General features: G+C 37.3%; 1 gene segment (V, D, J or C); it reads left to right on the top strand.

Moving 5' to 3' along the window:
• Nucleotides 1-15,814: 15,814 nt before the first annotated feature.
• Nucleotides 15,815-19,411, top strand: LOC102554423 (T-cell receptor gamma chain C region C7.5-like). The segment is given in 4 exon segments: nucleotides 15,815-16,155; nucleotides 16,558-16,887; nucleotides 18,270-18,314; nucleotides 18,852-19,411. Coding segments are annotated over 4 exon segments (531 nt in total).
• Nucleotides 19,412-19,421: the final 10 nt, after the last annotated feature.

Below are 19,421 nucleotides of genomic sequence, written 5' to 3'. Positions count from 1 at the left end.
TAGTTTAATATTAGCTACTGGTTTACTGTATATGGCTTTTACTATGTTTAGGTATGGGCCTCGATTTCCTGGTCTTTCTGGGACTTTTATCATGAACAGCTGTTGAATTTTGTCAAATGCTTTCTCAGAACCTAATGAAATGATCATGTGGTTTTTTTCTTTTGAGTTTGTTTATATAGTGAATTATGTTGATAGATTTCCATATATTGAACCATCCTTGTATAACTAGGATGAAGTCTACTGGATCATGATGGATGATCATTTTAATGTGTTCTTGGATTCCCTTTGAGAGAATTTTATTGAGTAATTTTATGTTGATATTCATAAAATAAATTGGTCTGAAGTTCTCTTTCTCTGGTGGGTCTTTGTGTAGTTTAGGTATAAGAGTAATTGTCGCTTCAGAGAAGGAATTGGGTAGTGCTCCATCTATTTCTATTTTGTGAAATAGTTTGGAAAGTATTAGTATGAGGTCATCTATGGGGGTCTGATAGAATTCTGCATTGAACCCATCTGGACTTGGGCTCTTTTTAGTTGGGAGACTTTTAATAACTGCTTCTATTTCTTTAGGAGTTATGTGGTTGTTTAGATGGTTTATCTGTTCTTGATTTAACTTCAGTACCTGGTACTTGTCTAGAAAATTGTTGATTCCCTCCAGATTTTCCAGTTTTGTTGAATATAGGCTTTTGTAGTAGGATCTGATGATTTTTTGAATTTCCTCCTTTTCTGTAGCTTTGTCTCCATTTTCATTTCTGATTTTGTTAATTTGGACACACTCTCTGTACCCTCTGGTTAGGCTGGCTGGGGGTTTACCTATTTAACTGATTTTCTCAAAGAACCAGCTCCTGATTTTGTTCATTCACTGTATAGTCCATTTTGTTTCTACTTGGTTAATTATAGTCCTGAGTTTGATTATTTCCTGCTTTCTACTCCTCTTGGGTATATTTGCTTCTTTTTGTTCTAGAGCTTTTAGATGTGCTGTCAGGCTGCTGATATATGCTCTTTCCTGTTTCTTTCTGCAGGCACTCAAAGCTATGAGTTTTCCTCACAGCTTTCACTGTGTCCCATACGTTTGGGTATGTTGTACCTTCATTTTCATTAAATTCTCAGACATCTTTAATTTCTTTCTTTATTTCTTCCTTGATCAAGTTATCATTGAGTAAAGCATTGTTCAACTTCTATGTATATGTGGGTGTTCTTCCTTATTGTAGTTATTGAAGACCAGCCTTAAACAATGGTGATCTGGTAGGATGTATGGGATTATTTCTATCTTTCTGTATCTGTTGAGGCCTGTTTTATGACTGATTATATGGTCAATTTTGGAGAAGGTACCATGACGTGGTGAGAAGAGAGTATATCCTTTTGTTTTAGGATGGAGTGTTCTATAAAAATCTGTTAAGTCCATTTGGTTTATAACTTCTGTTTGTCTCTCTATGTCTCTGTTTAATTTCCGTTTTCATGATCTGTCCATTGATGAAAGTGTGGTGTTGAAATCTCCTACTATTATTGTGTGAGGTGCAATGTGTGCTTTGAGCTTTAGCAAGGTTTCTTTTATGTACGTAGGTGCCCTTGCATTTGGAGCACAGATATTTAGGATTGATAGTTCATCTTGGTGGATTTTTCTTTTCCTGAATATGAAGTGTCCTTCCTTATCTTTTTTGATGACTTTTGGTTGAAAGTCGATTTTATTCGATATTAGAATGACTACTCCAGCTTGTTTCTTCCGATCATTTGCTTGGAATGTTGGTTTCATCCTTTGAGTCTGAGGTAGTCTCTGTCTTTGTCTGTGAGATGTGTTTCCTGTAGGTAGCAAAATTCTGTGTCCTCTTTATGTATCTAGTCTGCTAGTCTATGTATTTTTATTGGGGAATTGAGTTCATTGATATTGATAAATATTAAGGAATAGTGATTGCTGCTTCCTGTTATTTTCTTATTTAGAGGTGGAATTATGTTTGTGTGTCTCTCTTCTTTTGGTTTCATTACAAGGAGTTTACTGGGGTTGGGGATTTAGCTCAGTGGTAGAGCGCTTGCCTAGCAAGCACAAAGACCTGGGTTTGGTCCTCAGACCCGAAAAAACAAAAAAACAAACAAGGAGTTTACTTTCATGCTTTTTCTAGGATATAGTTTCCATCCTTCTGTGGAGTTTTCCATCTACTATCCTTTGTAGGGTTGGATTTATAAAAAGATATTGTAGTTTTGTCATGGAATATTTTGGTTTCTCTATTTATGTTACTTGAGAGTTTTGCTGGATATAGTAACCTGGTCTGGCATTTGTGTTCTCTTAGGGTCTGTATGACATCTCCCAAGGATCTTGTGGCTTTCATAGTCTCTGGTGAGATGTTTGCTGTAATTCTTATAGATCTGCCTTTATATGTTACTTGACCTTTTCCCCTTCCTACTTTTAATATGCTTTCTTTGTATTGTGCATGACTATTATGTGATGGGAGGAATTTCTTTTCTGGTCCAATCTATTTGGAGTTCTGTAGGCTTCTTGAATGTTTATGGGAATCTCTTTCTTTAGGTTAGGGAAGTTTTCTTCTATAATTTATTGAAGATATTTACTGGCCCTTTAAGTTGGGAGTCTTCACTCATTTCTATATCTATTATCCTTAGGTTTGATCTTTTCATTGTGTCCTGGATTTCCTAGATGTTTTGGGCTAGGATTTTTTTTGCAGTTGTCATTATTTTTAATGGTTGTGTTGATGTTTACTATGGTTTCTTCTGCCCCTGACATTCTCTCTTCTAACTCTTGTATTCTGTTGGTGATGCTTGCATCTATGACTCCTGATCTCTTCTCTACATTTTCTATCTCCAGGGTTGTCTCCCTTTGTGCTTTCTTTATTGTTTCTATTTCCATTTTTAAATTCTGAATGGTTTTGTTCAATTCCTTTACCTGTTTGCTTGTGTTTTCCTGTAATTCTTTAAGAGATTTTTGTGTTTTTACTTTAAGGGCTTCTTCTTGTTTACTTGTGTTGTCCTGTATTTCTTTAAGGGAGTTATTTATGTGCATCTTAAAGTCCTCCATCATCATCATAAAATATGATTTTAAATCCAAATCTTGCTTTTCTGATGTGTTTGGATATCCAGTATTTGCTTTGGTGGGAGAATTGAGCTCTGATGCTGCCAAGTAGTCTTGGTATCTGTTGCTTAGGTTCCTGCGCCTGCCTCTTGCCATTAGGTTGTCTCTGGTGTTAGCTTGCCTTGCTGTCTATGACAGTGGCTTGACTCTCCTGTAGGCCTGTCTGTCAGCACTCCTGTCGACCTGTTTTTCTGTTTTCTTTCAGCTGGTTCTGGGACCAGAGAGCTCTGCTCTCAGGTATGTAGGTGCTCCTGGTGACTGGCTTCCAGCTCTTGGTGCAGGCAGGAACCAGAAGGATCCTGCCCTTGACTGCTCCTAGGTCCTTATGCCCAGGGGACACAGATGGCACTAGGTGATTTCCTCTTGGGTCAGGAATGTGGGCAAAGAGAAGTCCTCTCTGAGTTCTCAGGATATCTGTACTTCTGAGGGTCCATCTCTCTCCTCCATGGGATTTGGGTGCAGGGAGCTGTGTGACAGGTTCAGTTCAGTTCCAGGCAGAGACCTAGGCTTGTTTTTCTTAAGATAATGTTTTATTCATTTGTTTTCTTATTGGAAATCTCTGCAAATTACTCAAATATAATAGTATTAAAATTGATAATTTCTAGAAAATTACTCAATGTAAAAAAAATAGTTACTATTGGAGAAAGTCTTGAAAGGGCTGAAGGGGCTTGCATCCCCATAAGAACAACAATACCAACCAACCAGAACTCACAGGGACTAAACCACCGTCCAAAGAATACACATGGACAGACCCATGGCTCCAGCTTCATATGTAGCAGAGGATGACCTTGTTGGGCACGAATGGGAGGAGAAGCCCTTGGTCCTACCAAGGCTGGACAACCCAGGGCAGGGGAATGTCAAGGCGGGGAGACAGGAACAATTGGGTGGGTGGGTGGGAGAACCCCCTCATAGAAGCGGGGTGGGGAATGGGATAGGGGGTTTATAGACTGAGAAACTGAGAAAAGTGACAACATTTGAAATGTAAATTTTAAAAGTCCAATTAAAAAAAAAGAAGGCAAACCTTGAAGTATGGTATTACTTTCATCAGAAAACAAATTTGTCTGAATATTCTCAACTATGAAAGCTGTCATTTTCAAACTTAAAAAGCAATACAAACTTTTACACAATCACATTAAAACTTGAGTTTTATGATGCTTCATTTACCCCTTATTTGCACATTTATTTATTCAGCCCTTGCTTTGAATTAGGATTTAAGTTGTCTTCACTAGCCATCCCAAGTCCTGGATGAACGATGAATATGTATGTATGGGGGTATGTGTGCATGTGCATATGTGTAATAAAGCAAGGTCAGAAGGAAAGCTACTGAAGCACCAAGTCTAAGATGTTTTTGTGCTTTATTAAAATGTAAATCAGACTGACAAGATGGCTTAGGAATTGAAGGATCTTGTTACCAAGCCTGTTGATCTGAGTTTAGCCCTTCAGATCCACAGACTGATCTGCAAAATTGTCCTCTGAGCTCTACATGAACACACACACACACACACACACACACACACACACACACACACACACACACACTAAATAAATAAATAAATAAATAAATAAATGTAAAAATGTAAAAATATTAAAATGCTCTGTTCCTCAAGTTTCATATCACTGGTTAGAAAAATCATTTCTGAGCACTTACTGTATTGGAGTGTCTATTCTAGAAACATTTTATTTAAACCTCACTAAGTCCTGCAATGTGGATCTCATCATCTTGGATGAGGACACTTGATCCTTGAGAACTGAATCCATTCAAGTCCATATCACTGAGAATAGAAGCACTCCATCTGATGCTCCACTTTTGGACTAAATGCTTCTTGGCCATCTATTTCAACATTCTGAGGAAATCATTTAACTTTCTATATGATGACCTTCAAACACTGCTAAGCCTCTCAGGGTTCACCCCAGCCATTTGCTAATCCTCACTGTTGGTAGCAACTGACTCTGATTCCTTTCTTTCACCTCCAAGTTGTGTCTGTCCTCCCTACTCAGGAATTTTTCTCTGGGGTAACTATGCCACTTTTTTCCATAGAGCCTCCAGTAACTCCTGCTTGACTTTTTTCTTAGAAACATTCATTTGAAAATACAGTCAATTTTAATATCCCACACTAAATTTCTTAAATACACAATTCATGATGGCTAGGAGGATCTATGGAATTTTTAAACTTAGGGAATGGAATACAATATGCTTCAACATATTCTTTCTTGTATACTCAAAACTGCTATTTTCAATTTAATTTCAATTATCTTACGTGGCTTCTGTTATTCTTTCTTTCTACCCCTCCCCTAACCTCAATTTCTCTTCTCCATTTTCACTATTCTCATTTTTAGTTTCAGGGTATTTTTTCCTCATCACTTCTACCAATGAGGAAAATAGAACATGCTAGATTACTCTCTGTGAGAGTGACTTCTTTCACTTAAAATGATTATCTCCAATCACTTCTCTTTCTTATGAACCATATAACTTATGGAAGTTTTTGACTGATGTGTACGTACACCAAAAATTTCTTTATCCGTTCATCAAAATTGATCCCATATTTATGATATTGCCTAGTATTGCAATGCCTCAAATGTGCAGATATCTCCATAATAAGCTGATTTTGAATCTTTGGGAGTACTAATACAGAAGTAGAATGGTTGGATAATATTGAAATTCTACTTTATTTTTCTGATGAACTCTTTCTTATGCTGACCTTTGAAATGGCTATACTGTTCCATAATGGCTCCTTACAATTACCCCTGCCATCATTTTTTTAAATTTGTTGATTCTATTAATAGAAACCATTCTCACTAGGAAGGGATGCATTTTTCATTTCTGCTTCTCTGTTGACTGAAGATTTTGATCACATTTTCAGCTATTTATTGGCCATTTAAACATTATTTAAGAAATATCTGAATTTTATTGACCATTTTTTATTGTGTGTTTCTGATATTCAACTTTTGAATTCTTTATATAATCTAAATACTAATCCTTTGTCAGATGAATATTGACAGAGACTTTATCCAATTTGTAAGGCTGTCTCTTCACTCTGTTGGTTGATCTTTCTCTAATAAGCTTTTTAATTAATTCAATGCAAACACATTAATCCAAACATGCTTTTGTTCCCTGAGCTATTTAGAATCTTCTAGAGGAAGTTATTTTCTATGTCCAGAGTTGAGGTGTTTGTGAAAAATGTGGTTTTCACTTATACTTGAGACTCAGAGAAGTGAAAAATGAAGCAATTTTATTCACAACACTGAAAAGCTAGGTATCAGCTTAGGATGACAGGCACCCCTTTGAGAAAAGAACATAAATTACCTGAGCACCTGACTCTTCCTTCCCTTTCATGATAATCAGGAAGATATATTCTTATATGTCATCTAGATCTTAAGTTTTCTCAACAAAACCCATGTGTGGGTACATCTCTACATTTTATGTTGGTCATTTTTAAACTTAGCCTAGACATGATCTTGTGCTAGTAATTCTATACTCTTTTACTTTTGTGTGGAACAGTAATACCAGCAGATGCTGATTGGGGTCTAGTGTTTTGTGTTTATTTGTAGCTGGACCTAAGCTGTACTTGAATCATTGGGTGTTATTTCTAACAGTCTTTCCCCTGTTTTCTTCTATAGATTTCAAGTTTAGCACCTTCCATTAAGGTCTTATTCAACCCATTGTTTTTTTTTTGCATTTTTATGGGATATTTTATGTATTTACATTTCAAATGTTATCCCCTTTCCTGGTTTCCCTCTTCTCCCCTCCCCAGCTTCTATGAAGATGCTCCCACTCCCACCCACCCACCTCACCACCCTGTCATTCCCCAACACTGGGAAAATGAGCCTTCACAGGACCAAGGGCTTCCCCTCCTACTGATATCAGACAATGCCATCTTCTGCTACATATGGGGCTGGAGTCATAAGTCCTCCATGTGTACTCTGTGGTTGGTGGTTTAGTCCCCAGGAACTCTAGTGAAGTCTGGTTGGTAGATATTGTTGTTCTTCCTATTGGTTGAAAACCCCTTCAGCTCCTTCAATCCTTTCTCTAACTCCTCCATTGGAGTCCCCGTGGTCAGACTGATGGTTAGCTGCAAGCATCCTCATCTGTATCAGTAAGGCTCTGGCAGAGCCTCTCAGGAGACAGCAATATCAGGCTCCTGTTTGCAAGCACTTGTTGGCATCAGCAATTAGTGATTAGGTTTGGTGGCTGCATATGGGATGGATCCCCAGGTGGAGCAGTCTCTAGATGGCCTTTCCTTCAGTTTCTGCTCCACTCTTTGCCCCTGCATTTCCTCTCATGAGTATTTTGTTCCTCCTCCTAAGGATGACTGAAGCATCCACATTTTGGTCTTCCTTCTTCTTGACCTGCATATGATCTGTGGATTGTATCTTAGGTTTTCCAAGATTTTGGGCTAATATCCACTTATCAGTGAGTACATACCATATGTGTTCTTTTAAGACTGGGTGACCTCACTCAGGATGATATTTTCTAGTTCTATTCGTTTGCCTAAGAATTTCCTGAAGTTGCTGTTTTTATACCTGAGTAGTAGTACATTGTGTAAATGTACCACATTTTTCTGTATCCATTCCTCAGTTGAAGGATGTCTGGGTTCTTTCCAGCTTCTGGTTATTATAAATAAGTCTGCTTTGAACATAGTGGAGCATGTGTCTTTGTTATATGTTGGAGCATCTTTTGGGTGTATGCCCAGGAGTGGTATAGCTGGGTCCTCAGGTAGAATGTCCAATTTTCTGAGGAACCTTGAGACTGATTTCCAGAGTGGTTGTACACTCGGCAATCCCATCAACAATGGAGGAGTGTTTCTCTTCCTCCACATTCTCGCCTGCATCTGCTGTCACCTGAGTCTTTGATCTTAATCATTCTGACTGAGGTGGAATCTCAGGATTGTTTTGATTTGCATTTCCCTGATGGATAAGGATGCTGAGCATTTCTTTAGGTACTTTGAAGTCATTGGATAATCCTCTGATGAGAATTCTTTATTTAGTTCTGTACCCCATTTTTAATAGGGTTTTTTTGGTTCTTTGGAGTCTAACCTCTTGAGTTCTTTGTATATATCAGATATTAGCCCTCTTTTAGATGTAGGATTGGTAAAGTTCTTTTCCCAATCTTTTGGTTGCCATTTTATCCTATTGACAGTGTTCTTTGCCTTACAGAAGCTTTGCAATTTTATGAGGTCCCATTTGTCAATTGATGATCCTAGAGTATAAGCCACTGGTGTTCTGTTCAGGAAATTTCCCCTTCTGCCTATGTGTTCAAGGCTCTTCCCCACTTTCTCTTCAATTAGTTCCAGTGTATCTGGTTTTATATGGAGGTCCTTGATCCACTTGGACTTGAGCTTTGTACAGGAGATAAGAATGGATCAATTTGCATTTTTCTACATTCAACCCACTTTAGATGAATTCTTTTGTAGAAGATGAAAAATGAGACTGTAATTTCAGGCTTCTATGTAGAGTACCTACTTTCACCAGGGCTACTTAATAAGTAGATTGTCTATTCGCTTTTATTAAGAACCATGGTTGTGCTGAATGAATTTATTTCTAGATCCTCTATTTTCTTTCTTTGTTCTACATGTCTAATCGATGTGCTGGTACCACAGTGGGGATTTTTGTTCCTGTATTTGTCTAGAGTTTGGTTTAATATTAAGTGTTATAATTCTTTCAAATTGCTCTTATTGCTTAGGCTACTTTGCTGTTTAATGCCTTTTGTGCTTCCATATAAATTTAATGACTTTTTTTTTTTTGCTTCTCTGAAGAATGTATCTGGAATTTTTATGGGCATTTGATTAAATTCGTGCATCGTTTTATAAACATTTATTTTGCATTTATTTTAAATGTTATGTGAATAAGTGTTTTGCCTGAATATTTTTATGTGCACTTTTTGCATTCCTGGCGCCCATGAGGCCAGAAGATGACATTGGATCTCCTGGAACTGGAGTTCCATTATACCCAGGTCCTCTGAAAAAGCTGTCAGTGATTTTAACTACCTAGCCATTTCTTCAGTTCCTTAGATTACTTTTAGCAATGTAGCCATTTAAACAAGATTTATTCTGCTTATCTACAAACAAAGAAAGTTTTTCCACCTTCAACTGTCTTCTCTAATTTCTTTCTTGACTGGTTTTATAGTTTTCTCTACACTTTGATCTATAATTAATATTTTGATCATCTACATATTGTTCGACAATTCCTATGAAAATTTTATTTCACTACTTTATGATTCTTGCATCTACAGTACTTGTAATGAATCCAGAGCCATATGTAAGTGTTGTACCAGGAAGCCAAACTCACAGCCCTCTCCTTATCTTTAATTTTTGAGGCACGGTCTCAATAGATTGTCCAGAATTACTAAGAACCCACTCTTTCCTATGGTGGATTTAAATTTGTAATACTCCAGCCTGAGCCTCCTAATTAACTAAGATTATGGACAACAATCCTAGCTGAGACTTTTGTTATTTAATGTTCATGAATCCTCACAGACTCTATAATATTATTTATCAAAATTGTAGCACTCTCACTTAAGAAAGAAAATGGTAAACTACTACAGTAGTTCAGATCGAAATTGTAGCTAGCATATACTGGATTCCTGAGAATTGTACCTTTTCTCTATAATTGTGTTTCTTTGTGAACTCAGATTTTAGCAGACAATTCATAAACTTGATACTGTGTTTTCATATAGTTCTTCCTTTTTTCTGTTTTCTTTCTGTTTATTTTCGAGATTGTATTTTAATTACATTTCACCCTGCCCTTTCTTTCCTTCAAACTCTCTTATACTCTTCTCTGCTCTTCTGCAAATTTATGTCTTCTTTTGTCATTAATTGATATTACATTCATATATGTATTGTATGTACATATATATTTCTAAGTATAACTTTTTCTGTCCATACAATAGTACTTGTATATATCTTTTCAGAGCTGATTGTTTGGAATTGGACAGTCAATTGATGTCCCTAAAGAGGACCACCTCTCTCACTCCCAGCTTAACACACTTTTCTGTAGTTCTTTGTGTAGGGTTGAGACCATGTGGGCTGTTCCCTTACCAGTTTGGTCTGTTCCTTGAGTTGATTCTTGTTCAGCTCACATGTGGGTAGTCATGTTGGTAAGACTTTTTGTGTAGAGCTTCTGGTGTTGTAGACATATTATCACAGCAAATGAACTTACCCTCTGGATCTTAGAATCTTTCTTCCCTCTCTTCTATAATGTTCCTTAGGTTATATGTGTGGGAGTCTTTTATAGATGTAATGTTTGGGATTGTGTCCCACAACTCTGCTTTTTTGATTGGTTATAGTTTCTGTAATTTTTTCCAAGTGTTACAAAGAGAACTTTCCTTGATGAGGACTAAAGACTATACTTACCTGTAGATATAAGGACAAATATTTATAGATTGTTGTTAGGAATTATGCTGGTTTAATACATTAGTAGTTGGAGACTCTGTGCAAGCAAACATGACCTCACTAGCCCTAAAGTAGTTATGTAGGTTTGTGTGCCAGGCATGGTATACTTCTTGTTGAGGGATCTTAAGTCCAATAAGAGAGCTGCTGGTTAGTGCCAAGATACATATGCCAGTATTTTTTATAAATGCAATGAAGCATTTTATATCTCATTAAAATTTATATTTATTTTATGTATTCACATATGTGTGTGTGTGTGTGTGCGTGTGTGGTGTGTGTGTGAATGTGCACATGCCACAGCAAGCATGCAGAGAGAGAAAGACAATTAACAGAGCTGGGTGTCTTCTTCCACCATGTGTGTTTCAGAAATCAAAGTAGAGTCCTCCATTTGTCAGTAAGTTCCTTTACCTACTGAGCTATTTTGCTGTAGTTACTCTTTTGCATTTTAAATTAGTTTATAATTCTATAAATTTAGACAAATCTTAAGACTTGTAGAATTTGACTCCTAGCTTTGGAACAAGGACTAACAGTGGACACCAGAAACTGAGAACATATCCTGCCTGTGTAAAGTACAAAGGGTAAGAAAGTGTCCTAAGTAGTAGAATATTAAAATTATCAGTTAAAATACTATTTTTAATCAGCCAATAAGTTAACCAATCAAACTTTACAACACTTTGCACATATGGTTTTTACATAACTTTCTTTATTCTAATAAGCCATGACATATTACATTTTTCATTGACATGGATAAAATAATGGTTCTTGATATCAACTAATAATTGCAGCTTTTTGAACATATAAAGAAGAAACATTGGTGCTTGTGAGAACAAAAAAAAAAAAAAAACCACATTCCTTTGATGTAAACACTGAACAGTTTCCACACAACCGAACTCCTGGAAATTAAAAACAAAGCAATTCTTAGAATATTTTATCTAATTACTTGGAAAAAACAGTTTGTAAACCCAACAAACTTAATAGTTTGTTGGCCCAACTCAGTTCTTTCCAACTGAACTCCCTTTATTTTCTGTTGGTGCTTTTCAATTATTACTACCTCCAAGAAGAACACTGTATGAGCTTATTTGTGACGAAGGTTCCAAAGTATCAGATACCACACAATTTCTATGCAATGGCTTTTTAAGGAACACAGAAGATCAGTTTATCAGGACAAATTTTAGCTTGTTTGTCATGGCACAAATGTCTGGAAAAGCTTCAGATTTTTGTAGAAGCTGTGAACACTGTGATAGCTCGGGCTGGAGCAAAGTATTTGCAGAAGGAACTAAACTCATAGTAGTTCCTGCTGGTAAGTAACATTTTTCTGCTTTATTCCAGTGATAAAAAGTACATATATGGTTGTAGAAAAATAGAAATCTACTATTATCTACTGTATCTGACTACACTATTCTTAGTCATTTTTCAGGATATATTTCTAGATATGACAACAAAAACTACTTTGTAAATAGTTTTCCCTCCAGAAAACATTGAAGCTCTGTGTTTAGAATGCAAAGAGGAACTGGGAGTTATTTTGAGGATCATGTGCATTGATTATTGGGGTAAATCTTTGCTTCAAGATACTGCTGTAAAAGTTATTTTAAGTGTGAGTCCTCAAAAATTGAGTTTTGATGATGACACATATGTATTTTGAAATATAACGTAGTGCTACATTCTCCAAAATGAAATCCTTATTATTAGTTTTGATCATAATTCACAGCAAATTACAGTAGAACATGAATAAATCCATGTTTTATTTGTTTAACTTCATATTGGGTAGATTGTGATTAGTCACAATTTGTGTCACTCTGAGTCTTGAAATATTATCTGGAAGTTTTTCAGTTAGAATTTGTAGTTTTTCCAAACTACTTCTGTCCAGTGTCCACAAAAAAAGACTATTCATGAATTTACATCTTCATTTGACTATTATTACATTTGATTTCTTTAATTTGACTTTTTATAATGACACCTTCATTGTCTAAATATTAGTAACTACTAGATTAGTAATACCTAGATACATGGTTACTGCTTTTATTTCTTTATGAAAAGGAAATTTCAATTAACTCTAAATTATATTCTAGACTAAGGACTAATCTATAAATGACAACTGTTTAAGGGAATAAATATATTAACTTCTGGAAAATCCTGGAGAAAGTAAAATAAGACTTATCAACCTAAATGAACATGACCCAAGTTTCAAGGCAGAGTATGTTCAGTCCTTAGACTCATGATTACACTTAGACTTTGTTTGAGTTTTGTCTCCACTTAATATTGACAGAGTCAATTTTAGGTAATCATATAAATAGTAACAAAATATTGTTTGCTTTTTACATGTTCACAAGATAAATTTCAGATACTGTGGATTATATGCTAGTTCATCTAAGCGCTTGATGCTGGCACAAAGTTTATATTTACAGGAACTTTTCTTTGTATTCTGCAGAGTAAAGCAGGGAGAGAGATGGGAGGGCAGGTGTTGCAAGCTCCAGTCTCAGAATCTTTGAAATTATTCCTGGTTTAACCGTGATGTCCAGAGAGGTCAGGCTACTGTATGCAGCTAAGGAGTCTGTGCTCTTTCTATTTTGGTATGGGAGACATAAGCAAGGAGTGGAGAGTAACTGAAGAGGCTTCAGCGCTAGAAGCACCAAGTTTTATGTTCAGAAGTTAAACTAAAACATAGCTCAGCACCTGCATAATGAAGCTCGGCAATTTTCGAATGTGAAAACTTTTCCCTTGTAAAGTTAGAGAAGTACCTGTGGAGGTGACTTCAGGTTTGAATTTTCAGTCAGTCTAAAGTCATGCACTGCAGGACCCACAGGTTTCACTAAGGGTGGGCAGAATACTGAGGCAGGGAAAGCTCTAGAGGTCACAGGCCTGCAACATTGGAATATGGAATGGTAAATGGCAAAAAGATCTTGTCTGAAACAATGTGTAATTGAGGACAGGAGCGAGGCTGTCCTCTGACTGCCTCAGGGGCATGTAAGGTGTGTGTTCCTGAATCCCCACACAAGAACTTTGCAGACTCCCTTATACATATACCATATTCACAGACAGCAAAAGAAAATTAAAGAAAAGATTTCAAAGCATATATTCTTTGGAAGGAAAGTAGGTTTTGAGTGGACGTTATTTCTAACATTTATTTGGAGAAATGCAAAGAAGTGGCCATAAAGTGAGCCCACCTACACTAGCACTAAATCATAACATTTGACTTCACATGTACATCAGGACTCAGCCTATGAGGTCAGGCAGACAGCAGTGTCCTGAAATGTCTTTGAGAACCAGCCTTGTGATACTTCTTCACTCAGTTTTCAAGAAAGAGCCAAGCCACCAGGTGAAGAATAGTTCGGTGTGAGCTGACTGAAGCCAAGTACCAGAACTTTCGATAAAAGATGCAATCTCATGTGTTACAGTGCCGATTGGGAGCATAGCCACTGTTTTGGACAGCAGAGACACAGTGTTCATGCACTGCTATGCACTCTAGACAACTGTATCTCCTTTTGCTATCCTGAGAGCATCAGGCTTCGTGTGATGGTAGATTTGGGAACCCCGGTATACTATTGCAAAGTAGACTGTAGCTTGGTAGGTAAAGAAACACCATTTCTCTCCTTATTTGACCTAGATTTAATTACAATCCACAACCTCCAATTCTATGATTAATAGCAAAGCTTTTACCCATAAATAACAATGTTTTATTCAAGCACAAGTCATAGAAAATAAATTGCTATTATTAGCAGTCATGTTGACAACAGTAATAACCTCTACATTTTTATTCCTCTTAATTAATTTTCTCATCTTGTTTCATTTTTATTTCATTGATGTACTGAGGTTGAATTGGTTTACAATAAAATAAATGTTTTGTAAAAAATAAAGCAGCTAAAACTTAGAAGTTTTTCGGCTTACTCATTGCTGAACTTATTATGAATCAGTTAGGTCAGGATCAAGTTTCTATTCTTGTAAGAATTCCAGACAATCATGTCTCTGGAATGTGAAGAATCAGGGACATTAACTAATATATTAGTTTTGATATAATTTGAATCGCTGTGGTCTTCCTTCATCTTCGGTGTAGGAATGGAATGGGCCATCATGGATGGTTACTGAACGGATGTATTTTAAAGATAGTTGGGGGAAGGCAAAGTTGGCTATGGTGAGGTGAGGGTGATAATGTTTAGAAAGAAGGGGGATGTGAGAAGGACTTTCTGAAACACTTTCCAGAGATTGCAATCAGAAATGCTGTAAGAGCACTGTGCAAACATCCTAGCAATGTTTGCAGACATCTGGACTTTCTTTAAACATTCATGTCATGTATGGAAGGTTGTATTAAATCATTTGACATTGATGTGGGATTTATTACTATAGTCAAGAAGTTGATAGACTCAATAGACAGGCACCTTCCCTTTTCTCCTTTTCTCCTTTTCAAGTGCACTCTGAACAAGTCAGTGCTTTGAACTCAGATGTGGAACTCTGGCTTCTCCACTCACTCCCAGAGGACATGGGAAACTTTGTGCTCAGTGCCTAGTAAGTAAGACAGATGAGGACATGAGAACAGCACGATCATGTGAAAACCAAAGGTGATGTTGTGAATAAAGCAATGGGCACGTTGTCCAAAGCACAGCAGACACATGGCGGGATAATTCCATTACATAATTGACTGTATACAGTTACAAAGAAGAAATAAAAGCTACTTAGTGACATCTATTTCCCTGAGCTATACAAATGCAGAGCTCATTGTAGAGTCAGCTAAATTAACAGTGGATTGCACTAAATGGCATAGCCAGAGAACAAAGTAACAGGGTGACAGGGAAGCATGTTAGAAATGATATGAGAGCTTTCTCTATACATTGACCATAAAAGCAACTTGGTCTCCTTACCCTCCCATCTATCCACCCAGCATGAATCATGATTCACTATGAGAAAATAAAGGTATGTAAAGAAATAAATTGTTCTTAACCATTTGTGTTTATGTAATATTAGTTTTTGCATATATCCATTAAGGAATTTTATTTAGCGATTAAAAGAAAACACATGTGCCACATTTTCTCTATCATAATGTACTTCTTAGTGTGGCGTATTCATGGAGGCTGTTGCACCTGTTCCTGAGCCCCAAAATACCACCACGGGGCTCATTCTTATGTAATCATAGTAGGTTCTTTTTGTTCAAGCTCAAGCTTGATGCAGCAGGACACAAACATGAAGCCCCAAGCCTAGTTTCAGACAAGCATTTATGGAGGTGAGCAAACAAGCCAGAAAGTTTCTGGCCTGGCACACGTCTGATTAGGGGGTTATTATGAAATTTTGTTGCCCTTTAAAATAATTGGCTGGTGTTGGGAACCAAACCATAAACTTAACTTTTGCTTTCCTCCTTATTGGTGGTTTTAGGAAGTGAAGTACTAAGAGCAGGGTTGTAGAGACTAACCTGGAAACTAGTGCTAGGCACAGGCCTGTTGGTTAACTCCAGTTCATTCTTGGCTCGGGTTCTCAAAGATGGAGTCTGTGAACCTCTGGTCCCTCAGAGGCCACAACTGGAAATGAACCATGGGCGGTGGCGCATTAAGGCAGGGAGCTCAGTGCAACATAGATGAAAATACAGAAGTGGGGCACTGGGGCAGATCGTGGATGGGAACAAAACAGAAGAGAAGGTTGAAAACAATGGATATGTAAAAAGAATCCATAGGGAACCACCATCTTACAACCCAGAAATGAAAAATGAAAGTGAGCAAGGGGATAAAGGAGAGAAGAAGGAAAGATGTGGGTTACTTAAAACTAAGATATATGAGAAAGCCATATGGAAATCACAATTTTGAAGGAAAGATAAATTTAAAACACAGCTTAGAATGAAAAATAATTTTAAACAGTAGTACCCTTCATGGGTAGAATGCTGTTTTCAGAAGACGTGTTTTGTTGGACATGTAATATTATTTTGAGTGACTGGATTTAGTGGTGTGTGTCTGATTTAATCTGTAATTTTAGCACTTTATGCAGAAGAACGAGTAGCTCAGGCAGTCCACAGGTATATCACAAGTTTAATTCTCACCTGAACTCCATGAGACTCTATCTCAATGACAGTACCTGCTATCATTTTTATCTTTATTAACTTTCTATTTTCCCATACAGACAAAAGCTTTAATGCAGACATTTCCCCCAAGCCCACCATTTTTCTTCCTTCTTCTGCTGAAACAAATCTCCACAAGACTGGGACATACCTTTGCCTCCTTGAAAAGTTCTTCCCCGATGTCATAAGGGTGTATTGGAAAGAAAAGGACAGCAATACGATCCTGGACTCCCAGGAAGGGGAGACGCTGAAGACTAACGATACATACATGAAGTTTAGCTGGCTTACTGTGCCTGAAGGGTCAATGGGTAAAGAGCACAGATGTATTGTCAAACACGAGAACAACAAAGGAGGAGCAGACCAAGAGATTTTCTTTCCTTCAATAAAGAAAGGTATGTGCATATATACTCTGAAATATAGTTTTCTAGAAAATGTGTTTGAAAATACCCAATCCTTTTCTATAATGTAGCAATAAAATTAATGTGACATTTAATGGGGTCATTGCATTTATTTTACTGTGATACTAAGCTGGCAGAGTGTTTGGGAGAAAAGTTAAGATTTTTTGCTAAAACTTTCTAGGCTGTAGTGTCATTATCCAAAATATCCACATCTAATGACACACACCCCCATCTCTCTCTCTGTAATTGTTAATTGAATTAAATGATAAATGATGCATTAAAACAACACGCAACTGAGTGCATGATAAATGCGAACCTTGAGGTTCCACCTTGGATGCCATAATTAGGAATGCTCAGCCACGCAAGCAAAGCCGTTTAATCTCACTGTGTACAAAGTTCAATCTCCAGAACCTGATGCCATAGAAGTGGATGCCTTAGCTAACCAAATATTCAAATGAGAGACTCAAAGCCTGTTACAAAATGCAGTGGACCTAGCAACCTTGACACTTTCAGAATTGTATTGCTATGTATATCACTGTCAGAGAGAACATTTATTAAAGATGGAGTGAGGATACTGGATGGATGCAAGCATGGTGATGTCTTCATGATTAATGCATCTCTTGCCATCTCTGCATTTTGGAAAGCCCTTTCTGTGATAGCACAGGTAGGGCTGTGTGGGGTAGACCAGGATTAGTCAGTGTCCCAACATGGAGGGGGTTGTACAGTGAACAATGCATACTCTGTCAAAATTACTCAGAATAACTCAGATGCAAGATCCCACGGAATTCCCTTAGTTCAGTGTGGTACACAGATGCACAACCAGGAAGAGGGCCTGATAGACTTGTAATTCGCTGTATGCCACAACTGCTCGTAATGAACAATAGTCCCGAGGCTCCAGGAGCCTTCTGAACCTGCGAGCAATAAACAGATATGAAACGTATGAGCTTCTCGCTGTTCACTGTCTGCATTTCTCCTCTGAAATCCCAGTTTCTTCAATGGTCAGTGAACTCTGAATAGTTGCTTTGGGAGGATCCTTGTTTTGGAAAGATGTGGCTGCTCTTCTATGAAGATTGTTTTAGACACTCTATTATATCTTTTAGGGTAAAAATGGAAAAAGAACTCTTTTGAATTTCTACTTCTCTGTATACAGAAATATAGCATGTGAATGACATAACTGAGTTACATATAATGATACTAATTTCTATAACTAAATATCTAATTTTTAACTATGAGGCTCATGTTTTAATACACTTCTGTCTATGTGAAGACACATAAGTATTCATTTATATGTAGGTATATGCATATTCACAAGCACACAGAGAACTGTCAAAGAATGTGCATGTTAATGAACGAATTCTTATTGCTATTTCTTGTAGTTGCTCTGAGTACCCAGCCTACAACTTGCTGGCAAGATAAAAACGGTAGGTTTTAGTATATGTTTGCTTTTGTGTCACATTACAGTGCTTTCTCTTCTGAGTATAACAGTACTGAGCTGCCATGAATTAATGTAAAAGTATCTGAATGTCTGCATGTTACAGAATAGACTGATATTTACAACTAGTGTGTCACTACACGGACATCACAGCAACATAGTGAACTGCCAATTCAAGCATAAGTGAATTAAAGACGGGTATAGCCTAACCTATATTAACAAAGAAATTCATTTACCCATGTGTCTCTTATTTTTAACCACCAAAGAAAGGATGATAAAAGCTAAGCTTAGGTTTTTAAAGTCATCTAGTTACTCACTCGCTTTGGGCACTGATGGGTTTAGACGAACTGTTTTCCAAGTTCAGTTTCCCTATACGTGGTTCTTTTGTGAATGGTGAGTTTCAGGTTTGGATGAGGAGAGTTGCTACTCACTGTAAGTCATCAGAGTTAGTACCTACTGCCCCCTCCTTGCTAACACGCTATGCCACTGAAAGGGCAGATGGAGCTAATTTAAAGAACTCTTTCAGATGTGCTGCAGCTCCAGTTCACGGGCACCTCTGCCTACTATACTTACCTGCTCCTGCTCCTCAAGAGCGTGCTCTACTTGGCCATCATCAGCTTCTTTCTGCTTAGAAGAACAGCTTCCTGTGGCAATAAGAAGAGATCCTAAGGAAATAAACGGTGGACCAGCAAGTCCATTGATTTTCATCCTTACTGTCATAAAGGTGACTTATGGGGGTCCAGCTGCCTTCTCTTGCTGGCTTTGACTTCTGTAAAGTCACATGCACAGCATTCTGTTATTGTGCAAACATTTTTCTCACATTTGTAAGCAATTTCAGCAACTTCTCTCTAACTGAGCTCACCTTCCTGATTCCATCCTCTCCAGCAGTCCCCTCCCCCAGAAGCCCAAAGTATCAAAGCTCTGGTACGCATAGGCTGCAGGATTTACCCACGGCATTTGTTGCTCTTGAACCAGTCAACTCTCTGAAAGCCTCCGCTCTAGACAACCTGAAGAGCCTTCTTTATTGTTGGATTCTGTGCCTTGTATTTCATATTAGAGACAATAAATATTTTTTAAAAATCAGAAGTCTACTTTT

Source organism: Rattus norvegicus, chromosome 17 (genome assembly GCF_021556685.1).
Source record: "Rattus norvegicus strain SHRSP/BbbUtx chromosome 17, alternate assembly SHRSP_T2T, whole genome shotgun sequence".
NCBI lineage: Eukaryota > Metazoa > Chordata > Mammalia > Rodentia > Muridae > Rattus > Rattus norvegicus.
This window is presented reverse-complemented; position numbering and strand designations above follow the sequence as displayed.